Source organism: Mesoplodon bidens (genome assembly GCF_964165515.1).
Source record: "Mesoplodon bidens genome assembly, chromosome: 7".
NCBI classification, from domain to species: domain Eukaryota; kingdom Metazoa; phylum Chordata; class Mammalia; order Artiodactyla; family Ziphiidae; genus Mesoplodon; species Mesoplodon bidens.
Window position 1 is genome coordinate 87,369,541 of NC_138164.1, and position 17,989 is coordinate 87,387,529.

Genomic DNA, 17,989 nt, shown 5'->3' on the forward strand with positions numbered 1-17,989 from the left:
GTCCGGTGGTATGTTTTGGGGTGTCTGTGAGCTTAGTATGATTGTAGCCAGCCTCTCTGCTAATGGGTTATGTTGTGTTCCTGTCTTGCTAGTTGTTTGGCATGGGGCGTCCAGTAACTGAGCTTGCTGGCCGTTGGGTAGAACTGGGTCTTAGCGTTGAGACGGAGATCTCTGGGAGAGCTCTTGTCGATTGATATTATGTTGGGCCAGGAAGTCTGGTGGTCCAGTGTCCTGAACTCAGCTCTCCCACCTCAGAGACTCAGACCTGACACCACGCCGGAGCACCAAGACCCTGTCAGCCACATGGCTCAGAAGAAAAGGGAGAAAAAGTGAAAGAAAAAAAAATTAATGAATAAATAAATTGAATTAAATAATTAAAATTTAAAAATTTAAAAATTATTATAATAAAAAAATTAAAAAGTTTATAATAAAAGAAGATAGTATCAAAACCAATAAACAAATCCACCAGTGATAACAAGAGCTAAAATCTATACTAATATAAACATAAAAATCAGAAACAAGTCAGTCACTGACAGCCAACCCCAAGTCTACAGTTGCTCCCGAAGTCCACTGCCTCAATTTTGGGTTGATTTGTTGTCTATTTAGTTATTTCACAGATGCAGGGTACCTCAAGTTGCTTGTGGGGATTTAATCCGCTGCTCCTGAGACTGCACGGAGAAATTTCCCTTTCTCTTCTTTGTTTGCACAGCTCCTGGAGTTCAGCTTTGGTTTTGACCCCACCTCTGCGTGTAGATTTCCCTCAGGCATCTGTTCCCGCCCAGACAGGAGAGGCTTAAAGCAGCAGCTGATTAGGGGGCTCTGGCTCACTCATGCCATGCGGAGGGAGGGGTGCGGATGCGGGGCGAGCCTGCGGCGGCAGAGGCTGCCATAACTTTACAACAGCCTGAGGTGTGCCGTGTGTTCTCCTGGGAAATTTGTCCCTGGATCACGGGACCCTGGCAGTGGTGGGCTGCACAGGCTCCCAGGAGGGGCAGTGTGGATAGTAACCCGTGCTTGCACACAGGCTTCTTGGTGGCCTCAGCAGGAGCATTAGTGTCTCATGCCCGTCTCTGAAGCTCATTTAGGCCGTGCTCTGCCTTCTGTGGGCATACAGGGAATGAATCCCCTCCTCGCACACCCAGAAACAATGGTCTCTTCCCTCTTAGACAGGTCCAGACTTTTTCTCGGACTCCCTCCCGGCTAGTTGTGGCGCACTAGCCCCTTCAGGCTGTGTTCACACAGCCAAACCCAGTCTTCTCCTTGGGATCTGACCTCCGAAGCTCGAGGCTTAGCTCCCAGCCCCGCCCGCCCCAGCGGGTGAGCAGACAAGCCTCTCCGGCTGGTGAGTGCTGCTCGGCACCGATCCTCTGTGCGGGAATCTCTCTGCTTTGCCCTCCGCACCCCTGTTGCTGCGCTCTCCTCCGTGGCTCCGAAGCTTCCACCCTCCGCCACCCGCAGTCTCCGCCCGCGAAGGGGCTTCTAGTGTGTGGAAACCTTTCCTCCTTCACGTTCCCTCCCAGAGGGGCAGGTCCCATCCCTATTCTTTTGTTTCTGTTTTTTCTTTTTCTTTTGCCCTACCCAGGTATGTAGGGAGTTTCTTGCCTTTTGGGAGGTCTGAGGTCTTCTGCCAGCATTCAGTAGGTGTTCTGTAGGAGTTGTTACTCATGTAGATGTATTTCTGTTGTATTTGTGGGTAGGAAGGTGATCTCTACGTCTTACTCCTCCACCATCTTAAAGGTCTCCTGCTTCTTTTTTTTTTTTTTTTTTTTTTTTTTTTTTTTGCTGTACGCGGGCCTCTCACCGCTGTGGCCTCTCCCGTTGCGGAGCGAGCACAGGCTCTGGACACGCAGGCCCAGCGGCCATGGCCCACGGGCCCAGCCGCTCCGCGAGATGTGGGATCCCCCTGGCCCGGGGCACGAACCCGTGTCCCCTGCATCGGCAGGCGGACTCCCAACCACTGCGCCACCAGGGAAGCCCTCCTAACTGTTTCTTAATCGGTCCAATCTGCTTTAAGTCAGTTTTGCCTTAAAGTCACATGTACTGTGTCCAGATCATCTCAACATCAGAGTGCTCTCTCAGAGCTGCCTCCTTGAAGTAGTTCCCACTGTGGAAACTGGGCAAAATGCACATCCCAAAGATGAAGGAGGAGGTGAGGAACCTCTGACTGCAGAATCTAGCTTCCTCCCTTTCTTTTTTATTTTGTAACCCTTTAAAGTACACCAGCCAGCATCCTAGCAATTGCCAAATCTGTATATATGTAAGTGTGTGTGTGGTTTACCTGCATGTGAATACCCTGACAGTGACATCATACTTAACCATTACTATCCTCCATGAGCTATATTTACAGAGAAAATTAAGCAGAAACCTGATTTGTATAAATAATCTATTTTTCTTTTCTTTCAGTGCAGGGGTTTTTGAGAGTTGCCATTGATCACACACTTGTAGCTTTATTCCTCAGATTGTAATGCTGAAACCACGCTGTCCTTAACGCTTGCACTGTCTTATTCAGAAAGAGCATTTTAATTAAAGGGCCACTGGTGGCAATGGTGGAGTGGGGCCTGGGGAGGAGAGTGGATTTTAGAATGTCCCATAGCCACAAACACATCATGCTATTTAAGTTGTATCTTTAACCATTGCAGTTTGCAATCATCAAAATGAAAAAGAAGCCAGAAGAGGGGAAAATGAGATCTTCTAAAACAGAGTGAAGGGATTGATTTTTACATCAGTCACTTGAATGAGTGATTCTCTCCAGAAGGTGCAGGGAGGAGGCTCCTCTCTAAATGCTAGGGGTGTCTATGGATTTGAATAATGGATTAGGAAGTGCACACACATCACGATTTTCAGATTTCTCCTGTTGAATCAGGACAGCTTGTCCAAAGCACCAGGAAGAAAGCTGTTCTTTACCTTGGAAACACTGTGACAGGGGACCCAAATAATGACATTGCAATAGGGAGGAAGTCCCCAAAGACCCGTGTGTATGAGGCTGAGCTAGAATGATCAGAGGCAGTTAGCTATAGGTGGATGGGTCTCTGAGCTCTTTACTGATTGTCATTTTCTTTCCATTATGGCGGGCATGTGTGGGGAAAAGGGACTGAAAATTCCGAATGCTTTAGGGAGAACAGGTTGTCGAGTGTGGGGAGGGCATAGAGATCCTAAATATTTTCTGACTAGAGTGTCTGATGGTACTGTCCTTTGAGACCCCCATGCTGACAGCCTATTACTTATTTCCAGAGTGAATTATAACTTTTGTAAACGTCCAAAGTTTATATGACATCTGAATTGAAGCCTAAGAATCACTTGTAAAAAAATGATGCTGTTCAGACTAAAGAATTGGAAATTGTGTTAAAATCCACCCCTATATCTTAGGAAAGGATTATATATTAAAAAGCATGCTACAGGAGCTAATGTAAACAATTCAGACCTTCAACACTTTCTCTGAAGGGAAATTTTTTTTTAACCTTGAGAGATTAGGGGGAAAGCTGTAAGAAAGGGTCGGCTGCTTGGAAAGAAGAGGGTACACCTTTGAGTGGAAAGGGGAGTATAACGAGTCATTTTTCTGGTCAGTGAACACCAACAAACAGTTGCAGGGATGGAGGCAACCATCTTCCATCTCTTTCAGAACAAAAAACTGAGCAAACAGCCACATGTGAGGCTATGTAAACAGGACACTTCTGATCCCAGGATTTAACAAAGACAGTGCCAGAAAAATGAGTCACTCAAGCATCACCACAAAAGCCAAGGCTGAGGTTGGGGCTGAGTCATTTGAGAATCAGATCTAAATTCACATCCCTGCCTCCTTGTCCAGCTCCCCTGTAGGCACAGGTGAAATGGACTCCCAGCTGCATCTCCTGTGAACATTGGCTGTGTGGATAAATAAGCCAGAAAATCTAGGGTTTTTGAAAAGAGTTTTCTTAACTGTAGTTTTTCTCACTGAATTAGCCAAGTCAGCCTCTCCGCCCTCCTTTTCTTTCTCCAGAGCTATCCAGACTGGTGTTTAGATTGGGGAGAAACTAAACCCAAAACGATGGTTAACACACTCTGAGGAGTCCTCAATAATTAATGCATAGAATTATCCACATGCCCATCTGGCCAAATCACTACTATTGGGTAAATAACAATTTGTGTACAGAGAACATCTTTCCTCTGCCTCCTAAAGCAAGTCCTTGGTTTCCGGAAGAGCTCTCTGACTGCCATGTTTAATGCTGGCATAGTGGGCCAACAGGCCTAAAACAAGTCACTGCCTAAGACATAATCACTGCTCTCAGAGAAATAATCATCTTTTCAGTAAGATAAATTATGTAAACATATAACTTTCAAAGATAACGCAACAATAAAATAAAAGAATTTTGAGAGGATCAGGGTAAGTATATAGACAAAGTTATAGGAATCTCAACAATAAGTTTTTAAAATTATGTATCTATATTGTTGGTCAAAGAGTACAAACATCCAGTTACAAGATGAATAAGTTTTGGGGACCTAGTGTACAGCATAGTGATTGTAATTTTCACCTTTGTCTCAATTTTACTAAGTTAAGGAAACCTGCTTTTTTATCACTGGCCTCAAGTTCATCCTTCTTTTTTTATTTTATATTTTTAATTTAAGGGAAAGACATAAATAAAGCATTGAAATAGTTGTAAGCACTGTTGACAAAGATGATGGCACTGATCAAAGTATTTTGTTGGCCAGAAAAAAAACACCTGCCTCTAAGGTATCAAATGTTCACTTGGGAGTTGAACTGTGGAAATCCCAAATCCTAGGGCAGAAAGAAGCTTCAGGTTGTCAAATAATGTACATGTGAAAAAGGAGGAATTGTAAAGAGCCAGTTCTAAGCATGCCAGTGTTACTTATCATAAAATGGGGTCCATGCATTTTTAACAATCTGGAAATGTGGAGAATACTCTTTTCTCTTTTAAAGTACAATAATTTTGTATTAATTTACTCATATACATAAGGCGTTCTGTTGAGAATATAATCATAAACACACAAAAAAAAACCTTTAAGTCCTCCTTTAAACCAAAGTTTGAAAAACATATTTATGTTATGTTTGACATATGACATTTGATGCATATATCATCAACAGAATTATTATATTTTTGTAGATTTGGTGTGACATTTAAATTCTAATATCTTGGTAGCCTATAGGGGACATATCTCTCCTAGAGCAATAAAATTATAGGAGCAAGTTCCCTTGAGATGGTTGAGTTGGAATAAGTAGAATTTCTTACAGTCTATAGAAATGAATCTAAAGAAATACATATCTTTAGTTTTGTTATGGATAAAATGAACTAGCATTCACAATATGAAAAATGATCAAATTTATCAGCTGGAATGCATTTTCATTTATATTCTGAAGAATATTTACTATCAATAATGATTACTTAAGGTCAGGAATACCTATCTATTTACCTCTCTACCTCTTTATCATATTTCCAGAGGGGTATAGTTTTAGATGTATGTGTGTATATATATATATATATATATATATATATATATATATATATATATGCATACACATCTATACATACATATTTATCAGCTATGAATTTTAGTTCACAATCAGAAGATACAAGAGATTATCATGCTTCTTTTTTCTCTAAATCAGATTTAATTGCCTCAGAGTTTTCACCAGTGAAACACAGGAATTTCAATTTGAGTAATTTGGGGGCTCTCTATCTACCTACAGGGATTGAAATATGGAGAAGGCTGCAGTCTTCCATGGAGGTTGTCATTGTTAAAATTGCTCCTATGGCCACATGATGCTGTTCTCAATGGCCAGTCCTAGCCATCTGGCTTGTTAAAACTACTGCTCTACGCTGGCTCTGATATGACCCTTAAAGAAACGCCCCTATCCATTTGATGTCCCACAGCTGTTCCCTTATCTGGGGTCTCAGACATGCCACCAGTCTCAGCCACCCTATCATCTGTCTCCCCCCAATCTAGGGAGGAGTTAAAATTTTCTTGATACGATGGAAGCTTCCACCTCCCCTATTCAAAGTGCGTCCTTCTATCTGTCACCCCTAATCTTCCCCCTCCTTAGCCTTTTGAAACATAACAACATTCTTGTTATTAACTTCCTCTGTTATATATGGAACTTTCATGGTGTATAATTTGAAGGTTTATTTCTCACTCACCTATTCTGAAAAATGTTGGAAGCTGTTTACTCCATTCAACAATGTCATGCTAGTTATGAATATGCATTAGGTCACCGTGCATCTGAACAGGCTTAAAGGTCTGACGTCCAAATTTTATTTTAAACTATGTTTAAGCAGGCAAATAATTTGACTCCAACCATTTGCCTTTCGTCTTTCCCTTCCCTCAACTCCCTGGACAAAGAAACCAGGAGCTAGACAAGCTGACCTGATATGTTATTAAAATGACTGCCTCTGCCATTGAGTTGTCCAGATAATTAATTAAAAAATCAAACTGCATGGTGTCAGGTAGACATATCCTTTTTCAAAGATCGTTTGATCCTGGATAGTGGGCATCTCAAAAACTTACGGTAGAAAAAAAGAACCCTAGTTGTTAAAATAGCCTTGTATAGTCGCTATAAACAGAATTGTCTAACACGCAAACTGTACAGTGAGTACAGTGTTTAAATCCACAAAGAAGCTTTAAATAGAGTATTTCGGTAATGCAACATCTTGTGTTTTCATATTTCCCATCATATTCAAAAATATTCTTCAACATAAAGAAAAAGTACAATATATTTGCATAGAAGGAATTGAATTGAAAACACCAGAGACTATAAAGAAACTGGAATAATAAAATACAGTACTTTCTGTATATTCTAAAACTGAGTATTTATACTTATAACATTATATACAGAATTACTATCAAATTCATGATTTAAAAAAAATAAAGTAGCAATGAGCAATGTTTTGTTTAAATCTGGAGTCACAAGGATTAAGCTATGATTATATTCTTGAAGACATGTAGATGTCAAAGTGATGCATAGCCTTATAGATTATTCTTTCCAGAGAGGAAAAAAATCTAAGCAAAGTAATATAAAGTAAAATAAATCTCATAATCACTGAAAAATTAAGGCCTTGTTTATACATCTAAATATAAGGAAATCTACTCAGTTTTTACAAAAATATCCTGCTTTCTTTAGAACTACTTATCACATGAAAATGATTAGGCATTTTTATTTTTATAATAAAGCTTGCAATTCATCCATGTTACACTTCCTTGAAGAAAAGGAGAGAGAAAAGTGGTTTGTGGGTTGCTTCAGGCAGCATATTCCTTATTCACTCAATAAATATGTATTGTGTTAGTTACTAAGCATATAGCTGAGAATAAGACAGACACAGTCTAAGCCCTCATACAGTCAAACCCCAGCCATTATTAAATTAATAATGATTATGCTTCAAATTGCATATAGACACAGTTTTTTGATTTTGAATTAACCAATTGTTTTTCCTAGATATGCCTACTAGGAATATACGAGTACAGAAACATTTTATTTCTAGTAGCAGACCTGGCTTCACCACACATTACATGCACCCTGTTGTCTCTATGGTTTCATTTTTTCCAAGAAAGCTAGAAGGTCCTTTCAAAGATAACTATATAATTCAAATGAGAAAATTTAACAATTGAAAAGGAATATTTTACAGTTAATGATGGGCCTTGGTTTATTTATGATCTACTCCTAGATGTTGGTACAGAAGAGTAATTCTCTTCTTACACACTCCAATAATATTATTTTGGAAAAATCATCAATTTGAAATTTTTTGAAGATAGAATAGAATTGGAAGTTGTTACAGTAAACTATTACGGCATAACAAACAAAGCCAAACTTAATTGAATAAAACAAAAATTATTTTATTATGTTCATATATTCTGTGGGTCAGGAATTTGGAAAAGGCACAGCATAGATGGCTTATTATCTGCTCAACAATTTCTGAGATCTCGGCTGAGAAGACTCAAAAACTTGAAGTAACTCGAAGGCTAGGACTGGAATCATCTGAGATCTCACTTAATCACAGGTTTAGACATTGATGCCAGCTATGGCTGGACCTCACTGAGGGCTGTCACCCAGATCACTTACATATGGCCTTTCTATGTCATCTTTCTTTCTCGTCACAGCCTGGTGCCTAGGGACTAAAAGTGAGCTTCCAGGAAGAAACCGTATCACCCTATATGACTAGTCATGTAGTGTCACTCTCACCATAGACATAGACCTACACAGATTCAAAGGGCCAGAGATGCCATACCTTAATAGGAGAAACATCAGTATCACCATGTAAGAGAAGGAGCTATCTTTTTATGGCCATATTGGAAAACTCTGTCCACCACAGAGGCAACTAAAAATTTAAAACTTGTATTTCTCATCACGTGTTTTGTTTATGAGCATTATGGCATGCTGGATTCTTTTGCAAGACTGAAGGACTTTAATAATAATAATAACAATAATAATAAACATTTACTGTATATTAATATAATGATATATAAATATAACAAAATAAAAACAGTAATAACTTTTTTGTATCATGACTGAAAATTTCTCTAAACATGTAAATTTTATGACTCGCTAGTGTATCATAAACCAATTTAGTAGATGATAGAAATTTAAGGTCTAATGTTTTTAAATAATTGAAATATATGTTAGAATAAAATGGGAAGTATGAGAATGCATTACACATAATCAGATAAGTATTGCTTCAAGAAACTTTTATTTTAATTGTGTGTGTGTGTGTGCATGTGTGTGTACCTGGCTGTGAATTAAACGTGTGTCTCTCCAATTTTTAGTCAAAAAAGTTTGAAAGCCATTTCCCGAAGCTATAGTAAGGAACTTCTAGAAAATATTGCAAATTGTGAACAAGAAAAACTAAACAAGATACTTAATTACGTAAGATTGTTGCTTATAAACTGGTTAAATTAGGTTATTTGTCAGTGAAAATTATTTTACTCTTAAAATAGGGTAAGATCCTTGCTTATGCATAGACAACTGAATGTGTCCATTGTTTGTTCAGGATGGCTTAAGTTTAAATGATAAAACCAAATTTCTGCATACAAAGCCAGAATCTTTGTATTCTTTGTATAAGGAAAAGGGCTGGGGGAAGGATAAAAGCAGATCTTTGAAAGTAACTAAAAGTCATTAAAAAAACAAGGTTCAAAAGACGGAGAACATAGCTCCTGTTTTATTTTTCTGAAAAGCCATTCCTACCAGATCTCCCATTTTCTGAAATAGTATAGAACATGCTCTATATGAGCATTTATAAATGAGTATCTTATGGTAAATTTTGGCACCTTGGGCCATAAATGAACCCTGTCCAGAGAGTTAAAGGTGAGGAATGTTGGTGAATGCTACATATAGTTGATAATGTTCCCAATGGACTTTTCCACATGAGAAAAAGTTTTAAAAGTGTGGCCTGAGTATCCTAGGTTGAAATGTTCCAGTTAAGTAGCTGTCCTACAATTAGAAGAGATGTCCAATAAACTGGAAATGCATGACTTTGAAAGATTGGAGAGTTGGTCTTTCCAAATATGAGATCAATTCTGCACTAGATCTAACTGACACAGTGATATCTGTAAAAGGTAAATATGAATTAGCTAATGAGGATGATCCTCATCATGCCTTTATGTTTATCAGATATATACTGACTGCCTATGACATGCCAGTCACCATGCCAGACCTAGGGATTGCAATAATAAGCACAACAGGAAAGTTCCTTGCTCTCATGAAGTTTGCACTGAAAGTTCAATTGTAGAGAATGACTGTGAGAAGTGATTCACCTATAGTATTTCACATGTTTTTTTTTTCTTTATCTCTTTGTGCAAATAAATTTTCCTATCCCCATATATTTTCTATCAAGGCAGTCACCAAAAGTTACCACGAGGGACACTGCAGATATATTATAACAAGTTAAGAAGTTTTAAAAGTACCTTTTTGCTTCATTTTCATGTTAAAAAGTATGAAATAGTTTAAGTGAAATCAATCATTCTCAACAAAATAATGGCTAACCCTATGGACCAGAAATCTTAGCCAAAGCAGTTTTCCATAGTCTTTGACTCTAAGTCACTATTATAAAACCACAAACATTAAAAGTCTCTAGGCCTTATTTTCTTCACTAAGGTCAAGTATCTTTTATTACCATTTAAAATAGTTGGCCTTGTTTTGTTTTGTTTTCTCTTTGAAAGAGGAAGTGTGGGGAAATGATCAAGTCTCTCTTAGCCATGTTTAAGCTGATTATATAATTTGTCTCAGGGGTATTCTTTGATAGAATTTGGTTAAAGAGAAAGTAGTCCTTTTCCTTATTAAGAATGAATTGCTTTTAGAGTTTGTGTCCAAAATGTGTGTGTGTGTGTGGGGGGGGGTATGGGTGCACACATAGCATGTATGTGAGCAGGTAGGGGGGCGGGGCAGGAGGGGAGAGGAGAGAGATAAATTCATTTATTCTTCTTGTGCTTTAATTTTGAATCTGATCTTGGTAATATTACCATTCTTTCGGAGAAAAAAAAAAGACAATTAGTACCAATCCTTAAATACTTATGACTGAAAGTCATGTTCAGTTAATGAATAGTTCACTCTCACTGAGCTCAAACATATCGATAGGATGGTTAATGAACAGGGTGATCTCACTTCCCAGTTTGCCTAGAAGAACTCCAATTTACACATCAGTATTCCCAGAGTAATTATCAATTGTGTTTCTTTTAGCTCTCAAAACTCTCCTCATTTGGGCAATAAATTCTGTGGTTGCCTTACTAGAGAGGGGCTGTAAAAAAAATAAGTTCTATTTGATTTTAGCTTTTGTATAAGATAGAAGAAATTGCTGATGATCCACAGAATAATCGTTGGTACCTGAATCTTAATCTGGAAAAGTATTTCCTAAGTAGAAAACCTAGATTGAAGCCTCAACCTGCATGATAACGAGGTACGTTTATTTTGGTGAAAGCCAGTAACTTTGAGAGGAGAATCATTTGAAGCCATACTTTGGGGACTGTTAGTGCCATGTGGATCAATCTGATAATACAGTTCATATACCATGCCTACCCCCAGACAAAGTAAAACAAAACCAAAAGTGGCACTGCTGAATCGGAAAATCTTGCCAGTCACATTATGGGGCAGAATGATGAGATGGTGATGGTCGAGGTTTCAGGACCGGGATTTAGTCCTTACATCGCCCCTGACCGGAAGTGGGGGTGGGTAACCTTGGAAAATTACTCATCCCTTTGGGCTTCAAATTCATCATCTATTAACTGAAGAGGTTGGAGTCCATCTGGAGTTTTAAAACTTTAGCGTTTGTGGGTTTGTGTGCGTGGGGAGGGGGGGCCGTAGGGAGAGATGTCAGTCAGAATATCCAGAAGCTGTTTCTTTTCATTGTATCTCAGGGGTAAAAAAAAAATAAGAAAAAAAAATGTAGATACAAGTGAACTACTTAGGTTGAAAGGGAAACAGAGGGCCCTGAGGCTCTGTCAATTGGACATCCTCTTACCTCCTGTAGTAACTTGTGAAAGCTCTGAGGAACATGTTTGTTTTTTTAAAAAAATGCTAGAAAAGATCATGGCTAAGGTGCTTTCTTCATCAAAAATTCATAAGCATGGAGATTTCTTTCCATGTTGGCACCTCTAATGTCTCTTGCTGTGTTATTCAGGTATCATAGAGACCTCAATAGCTACTCATAATTTCAAAACAGTGGTGAGAAATTAGCAACTCTACAGTGATTAGTAATAATGAGGCATTGTGTTTATCTAGCACTGGAAGCAATTTCTTATATGGAATCTCTTTTTTGCAACCCAGAGCAACCATGGATGGTTGACAGAGAAAAAATGATTATTTCTGCTTTACTAACATGGAAAATGAACCTCAAAAATATTAAGAAGTATGTGCAAAGACAGACAACTTTTAAGAGATGAATGTAATTCATATTGCTTCTCTATCAAACGTGCCCCATTTCACATTCAAAATGATAAAAGAATGAATGTGATTATTTTATTTATGGACCTTAAAGATGGGGACTTAAATATCTTATTGTTTAGAAACAGGATGAGCTTCCTAAACCACAAAATTGGTGGCAAAGAAGAAAATTCACTAAGACGATTTTACGAAAGATAAAGTAACAAGTAACAGTAGTAATGGCAAGTGGTTACTCACTGTGTTTGTTGCATCTTCAAAGTTCCTGCCTCTATGGAAATAGAATTCAGCAAAGGAACTGCTGTCATACTCCTTTGATAGGCAGGTGAATATGGAAGAAAACAGAGGCAGAATTATTGCTAAAGTGGAAAAAACAATGCATTTGAGGTCAGAAAGCCTAGGTATGTTTTGAACAAAGTAGCCTTATACTTTGGAGGAAATATTTCTCCATTTATTTAAGTCTTAATTTCCTTATCCAAACCCAGAGAGTGTTGGACTTAATTATTTTTAATTGCCTTTTAGCACAAATATTTTCTCATTTTAGAGTCCCCTTTAAGTTGATATGACCATTGATATAACTTGGGAGATCCAGGAGGAAAGCCAAGAAGTTTCACCCATACTATAAACTCACCTATTTGGGGTGGGGCGGGGTAAGAAAGAATCCATTTCCTTGCTAGTAATGTCAGTTATCTCCATGGCAAGATTGAGATGCATGTTTTATCTGTCAGGAAATCCTGCCCACCCTTCATTATACTTATGCCTGTCAGGACTCTTGGAGGCAAATGACAGAAAGCCCAACTCAAACCAAAGTAATGAATAAAGGAAACCTATTGGCTTAAACAAGCAAAAATGCCAAAGGTAGATAAGACTTGAGGTGGAAACTCAAAAGGTGTCATAAGAACATAGTCTCCAGTTTTTACTCTGCTTGCATTTCTTTGCAGGTTCCACAAGGTGTTTACATGGCTACCAAAATCTTCAGGCATGAGTCATGCCACATCCAGATTCTCCAGAATCTTTCCAGTATCTCCAATACAGTTCCCCGGATTCACCTAGATTGGAGCATTTTGGCTTTATCTGCTCATCCTTTTAATCAACCATTCTCACCTATGGGATGAAGCACCCTAACTGGCTAGGCTGACTAAGGAAGCAAATATTAATTCCCATGGACTTGACTGTTACTTACCTAGCATGTGTCAGTTTCTCAAACTGACTTAAAATCACCACAGCCACCTGCATGACACTCTCCATAAATAAAGCACTTTTCTGCTTTATTTTTCTCCATAGCACCTATCACCACCTGATGTACTTATTTTTACATTCTTATCTGTTTATTTTCTACTCCGCTTCAAATAGAACGTAAGCTGCATGAGAGGAGGGATTTTTTTTTATCCCCTTACTTAGAAAAGAGCATGACATTTAAAATGGGCTTATTAATGAATATCCCTGTAAGAAACATATGTTATTACTCACCTCATGTAGATAAGGAAAGGAAACTAAGGCACAGAAATGTAAAAGTGTCCAAAACCATATCTCTATTAAGTAGCTGAGCTGGAATTCACACCATGAAGTCTGTCTTAAGAGATCACACACTTAGTCATTATACCAGTTGACAGGAGACCTTTTTTTATGTTATAACCACCATTTGGTAGCATTCTGAAATTATCAGTTACTTATGGACTGTTGACCTCATGTTTCCACACTAAAATGAGGTCCTAACATGGAGGGTTATATCGTTTTGATAAAAGAACAATCCAACTTCCCTGAAAATTTGTTCAAGTACTAACTCCATTTGCACATCCAAGTTCGAAGTGAATATTTAAGCCAAATCAGTATCATTAACTTTCACTTGATTGAGCTCAAACACCCCTAGGTAACTTTCTCAAACTTCTACCATTCATAGATGACACAGCTGGGTACAAATTAGTCTCTAAAAATACTTTCACACAGCCCGCTTGTTTTCTAGTCACTGTCTGCTTATGTGATGCTCATTCCATCTGTCAATAGATGTGAGTCACACATTTGACCTTTCAGCTTCACTTGCGCACATAAATTTCTTCCAATTTCCTGTGAAACAAACACTTTTAACTCTTTAGGGTATTTTAATTTGTACACAGGTCATGCAGGGATGATTCAAACAACAAAATAAGCCCTCCACTTTGTGACAAATTTACCTTGAGCCCTTTTTTGCAGGAATAGATTTTTCTTTTACTGTTTGACTAATAAATGTAGGTCTCTGTATAGAGACAGATATATGTATATAACTGTATTTGTATACATTTCTATATACTTGTAACCAAAGGTTCCAGTGGCTTTCCATGATGTAGGATAACTAAACGCAAAACAGTTTTAAAGGAGGCACGTGTCCCCACTCACAAATTCCTGCTAACCCTCCCTTGGTCTATGTAGTCTTTTCTCTCATAATTCATGCTAAAGAAGACTTGAACATTCAATGAGAAAGCAAATTTTTTCCCTCTCAAATGTTTACCTGTGATCATGACTGTTTTATCAAATCTGTCTAATCTTCCTTTTATTCTGACAACATACAATAAATAATCTAAGTTAGAAAGATATGTTGGCAGAAACACATCTCAATTTTGAGAAATTTTATTTGACTGAGTTTAAATGAAAACTAGTTCCATGATGTAACAAAACCCACAAAACTCTCCCCAAACCCTTTTGTGATAAACAACACAAAATAACCGAATAACAAAAAGATGGAATTGATAACAGTAGCAAAAAAACAAAAACAAAAAAACAAAAAAAGTGTTCTTATCTAAAAAGCTATTCTTACCCTGGACAAAAGAATAACAGGGGCTTCCCTAGTGGTGCAGTGGTTAAGAATCCACCTGCCAATGCAGGGGTACATGGGTTCGAGCCCTGGTCCGGGAAGATCCCCCATGCCACGGAGCAACTAAGCCTGTGAGCCACAACTACTGAGCCTGCATGCCACAACTACTGAGCCCACACACCTAGAGCCCGTGCTCCACAAGACAAGCCTGTGCTCTCACCACAATGAGAAGCCCACGCACCGCAACCAGAGAAAGCCTGCGCGCAGCAATGAAGACACAACGCAGCCGAAAATAAATAAATACATTTATTTTTTAAAAAAAGAGGAATAACAAAACCTTTTTCTTCTGTTTCCTCCTTAGTTACCAATCCCAGAGTGGCTGTAGCCATAGCGGGCTGTAGAAGGGAGCCTGCAAAGCTCCAAGAAAATGGAAAGGAGATATTCATTCTAGTTTTGTGCCAAAATTTTAAAGATCATCCCTCCGTGTCCATTTCTGTTTTACTTTGTGTCTTCCCTTCCCTGTTCCTTGACAAATCTATTATCCTCAATAAAATTTTCCAACTGTACTTCCTATATTGTGGACACAAGTCTAGGACCATAGTTACTCAGAAGAAGGTCTATGATTATTAGTAATATAATCAAAACACCTCACCTGAGACACAAGGAGGTGATGAGACTTCCCCTGGTCACACACTCTGGATGTAGAAGCCAGAGATCCTGATTTACTGACCAAGTGCTCATTGGGTCCTGCCACACTGTTCCTCCCACATCTCCGTTTATGCTGGTAGAAGTGGGTGCTCTGACTCATCCTAGCAAAGAAGATAAACCACAGTTTATTCTTAGTATAATTCCCAAATCCTGGTGTGATCACCCTTGAAAGTTTTTTTGTGTTACTTTTATGGTTAAGCCTGAAACGTAGGAGAAGGACAAAGTGGTCAGGAACCTAGGAGCAGCAGATAGCAACTGGGCACAACAACTTCTCAAGGGCTTCTGGAAACATATGGGAGCAAGTGGGAAATGGAGGAGATTTTAGTGTGGATGAAAACACAGCATCCATGGAGAATTGGAGACACACCTCATCCCAGCTTCGCTGACCCGGAAGTAAGAGGAAACAGAGCTCCATATGGCATAATGGAAATAACTGTCTTTGAAACAAGGTGGATCTGGAATCCAGTCTAACCTCTGTGACAGAATGGTCTTGCACAAATGGTTCAATTTCCTCAACTATGAAATGGAAAGAATGGGGGACAAGTTGGTCATAATAACTATCTTGAATTATTACAAGGATTAAATGACATGGGACACTGTCTGTCTTATTCACCGCTGTATCCACAATTTCTTGGTGTCATCAAGGAATTCTCCCCCAATTCCCTGGGTTTGGCGTATAGTGGGAGCTCTCTTTAGGTTAGTTGTTTCTCTCTGCTCTCTCTAAACTTCCTTTTTGTCCAAAAGTAATGGGTCTTCTTCCAATTTTATTCAGATTCATCATCTTGGGAAAATGTGACTAGTGAGAAGACTAATCAGTTTATTATTATGTCATGCCTAAGGAATAGAAAATTCTAAATGAAGGGCAAATCTGGAGCACAAACAGTAATGGAGATGTCCAGGAAGTAAGAAGAGACATGTAATGTATGACAAGGCAAGAAGTCACAGGGTCTGTTGTTGCAAAGGCCACCTCATTAAAGAAATAGCCATAATATATCCCCAGAGAGCTTTGGCAATACCAAGTTCAGGAAAGCTTGTATTTCACTTAAAGACTAATGAAACTCATTACTAAGAGAACAAGACTAAAGTCCCAAACTAAAAAGAAAATATTCTACATATAAAATGCGTGCAGGGCTTCCCTGGTGGCACAGTGGTTGAGAGTCCGCCTGCCGATGCAGGGGACACGGGTTTGTGCCCCAGTCCGGGAAGATCCCACATGCCATGGAGCGGCTGGGCCCGTGAGCCATGGCCGCTGAGCCTGCACATCCGGAGCCTGTGCTCCGCAACGGGAGAGGCCACAACAGTGAGAGGCCCGCAAACAGCAAAAAAAAAAAAAAAAAAAAAAAAAAGCGTGCAAGTAGTTTGTAGTAGAAGAAGGGCCAAAATGATCTCAAATCTGATTTCAAATCTATCTAGAAGGGATAACCATTAAGATGATCAGCCTCTTTCCCCAGGCCCCCAAAAATAATCCAAGGAGACTTAACCAGAAAATGAAGAAAACAAAATGTTGGTTGAAAATAAAACTTACTGGCAAATCTAAAAAAAAAAAAAAAAACAAACAAAAAGTGATTCTGAAGAACCTAGGGGCAGGACAGAAATAAAGACACAGGTGTAGAGAATGGGCTTGAGGACACCGGGAGGGGGAAGGGTAAGCTGGGACGAAGAGAGATAGTGGCATGGACATATATACACTACCAAATGTAAAATAGATAGCTAGTGGGAAGCAGCTGCATAGCACAGGGAGATCAGCTTGGTGTTTTGTGACCACCTAGAGGGGTGGTATAGGGAGGGTGGGAGGGAGACGCAAGAGGGAGGGGATATGGGGATATATGTATATGTATAGCTGATTCACTTTGTTATACAGCAGAAACTAACACACCATTGTAAAGCAATTATACTCCAATAATGATATTAAAAAATTAATAAAATAAAATTAAAATAAAATAAATAATAAAATACAAAACTTCCTGGCAGGAAAGTCTATCAAAATCATGATTCTTTCTAAGAAGGTGATTCAGCCACCCTCCCAGGAGGCATATGAACCCAGGTTGCACAGAGGAACAGAGCGTATATCATGGTGAATACTCTGCTCCCCCAGTTCCCTGGGCATACACAGGCTGTACCAACGAAGTCTTTCCATCTTGATTTTCTGTGGTTTCAACACAAATTGTTTGGGGGGGGGGGTTCCTGACCCCTACTGGAGCTCGTGAAGTTACAAATAGGTGACTAAATCAGTGGAAAAGAGAAAAGTAAGGAGGCTCCCTAATTACAGTACCGTGTAAATATTAGAGATGCTGCAGTGGGCCCAGGGTACTTGGATGCCGACTTCTGATTCAAAAAGCAAATTTGTTCTGCAGGTATCTGTGTTTATGGCTCTCAGCCTACTGTCCAGTTGTTGATGTTTTGAACAAATAACTTTCCGAACTTTAGTTGGTGACATCTGAGTCACATTGCAAGATGATTCTCCATCGGCAGTGAGTCAAAGTGAGGTGGCAAACAACAGAACCATTTTTGCAGCCACTTTCCTTTGGCCAGAGCTATAATGTGACACGAGACATGCTTCAGGTTGTCCCTGCATATTTCTTTTCCTCTCAATTGATATTCTTGGGAGTCTATTTACACCCTGTTTGGAACAAACTGGG

General features: G+C 39.0%; 1 protein-coding gene across 1 annotated transcript in view; it reads right to left on the minus strand.

Moving 5' to 3' along the window:
* The window catches only part of LOC308621140 (uncharacterized protein), a 64,380-nt gene extending 46,690 nt beyond the window's left edge, over nt 1-17,690 (minus strand). The window contains exons 1-3 of the mRNA XM_081241342.1: nt 17,623-17,690; nt 15,295-15,451; nt 12,095-12,166 (exon numbers count right to left, since the gene is read on the minus strand). Coding sequence (XP_081097468.1) covers nt 12,095-12,166; nt 15,295-15,450 — 228 coding nt within the window. The 5' untranslated portion in view covers nt 15,451; nt 17,623-17,690. The remainder of the gene's footprint in view (nt 1-12,094; nt 12,167-15,294; nt 15,452-17,622) is intronic.
* Between the last annotated feature and the right edge of the window lie 299 nt (nt 17,691-17,989).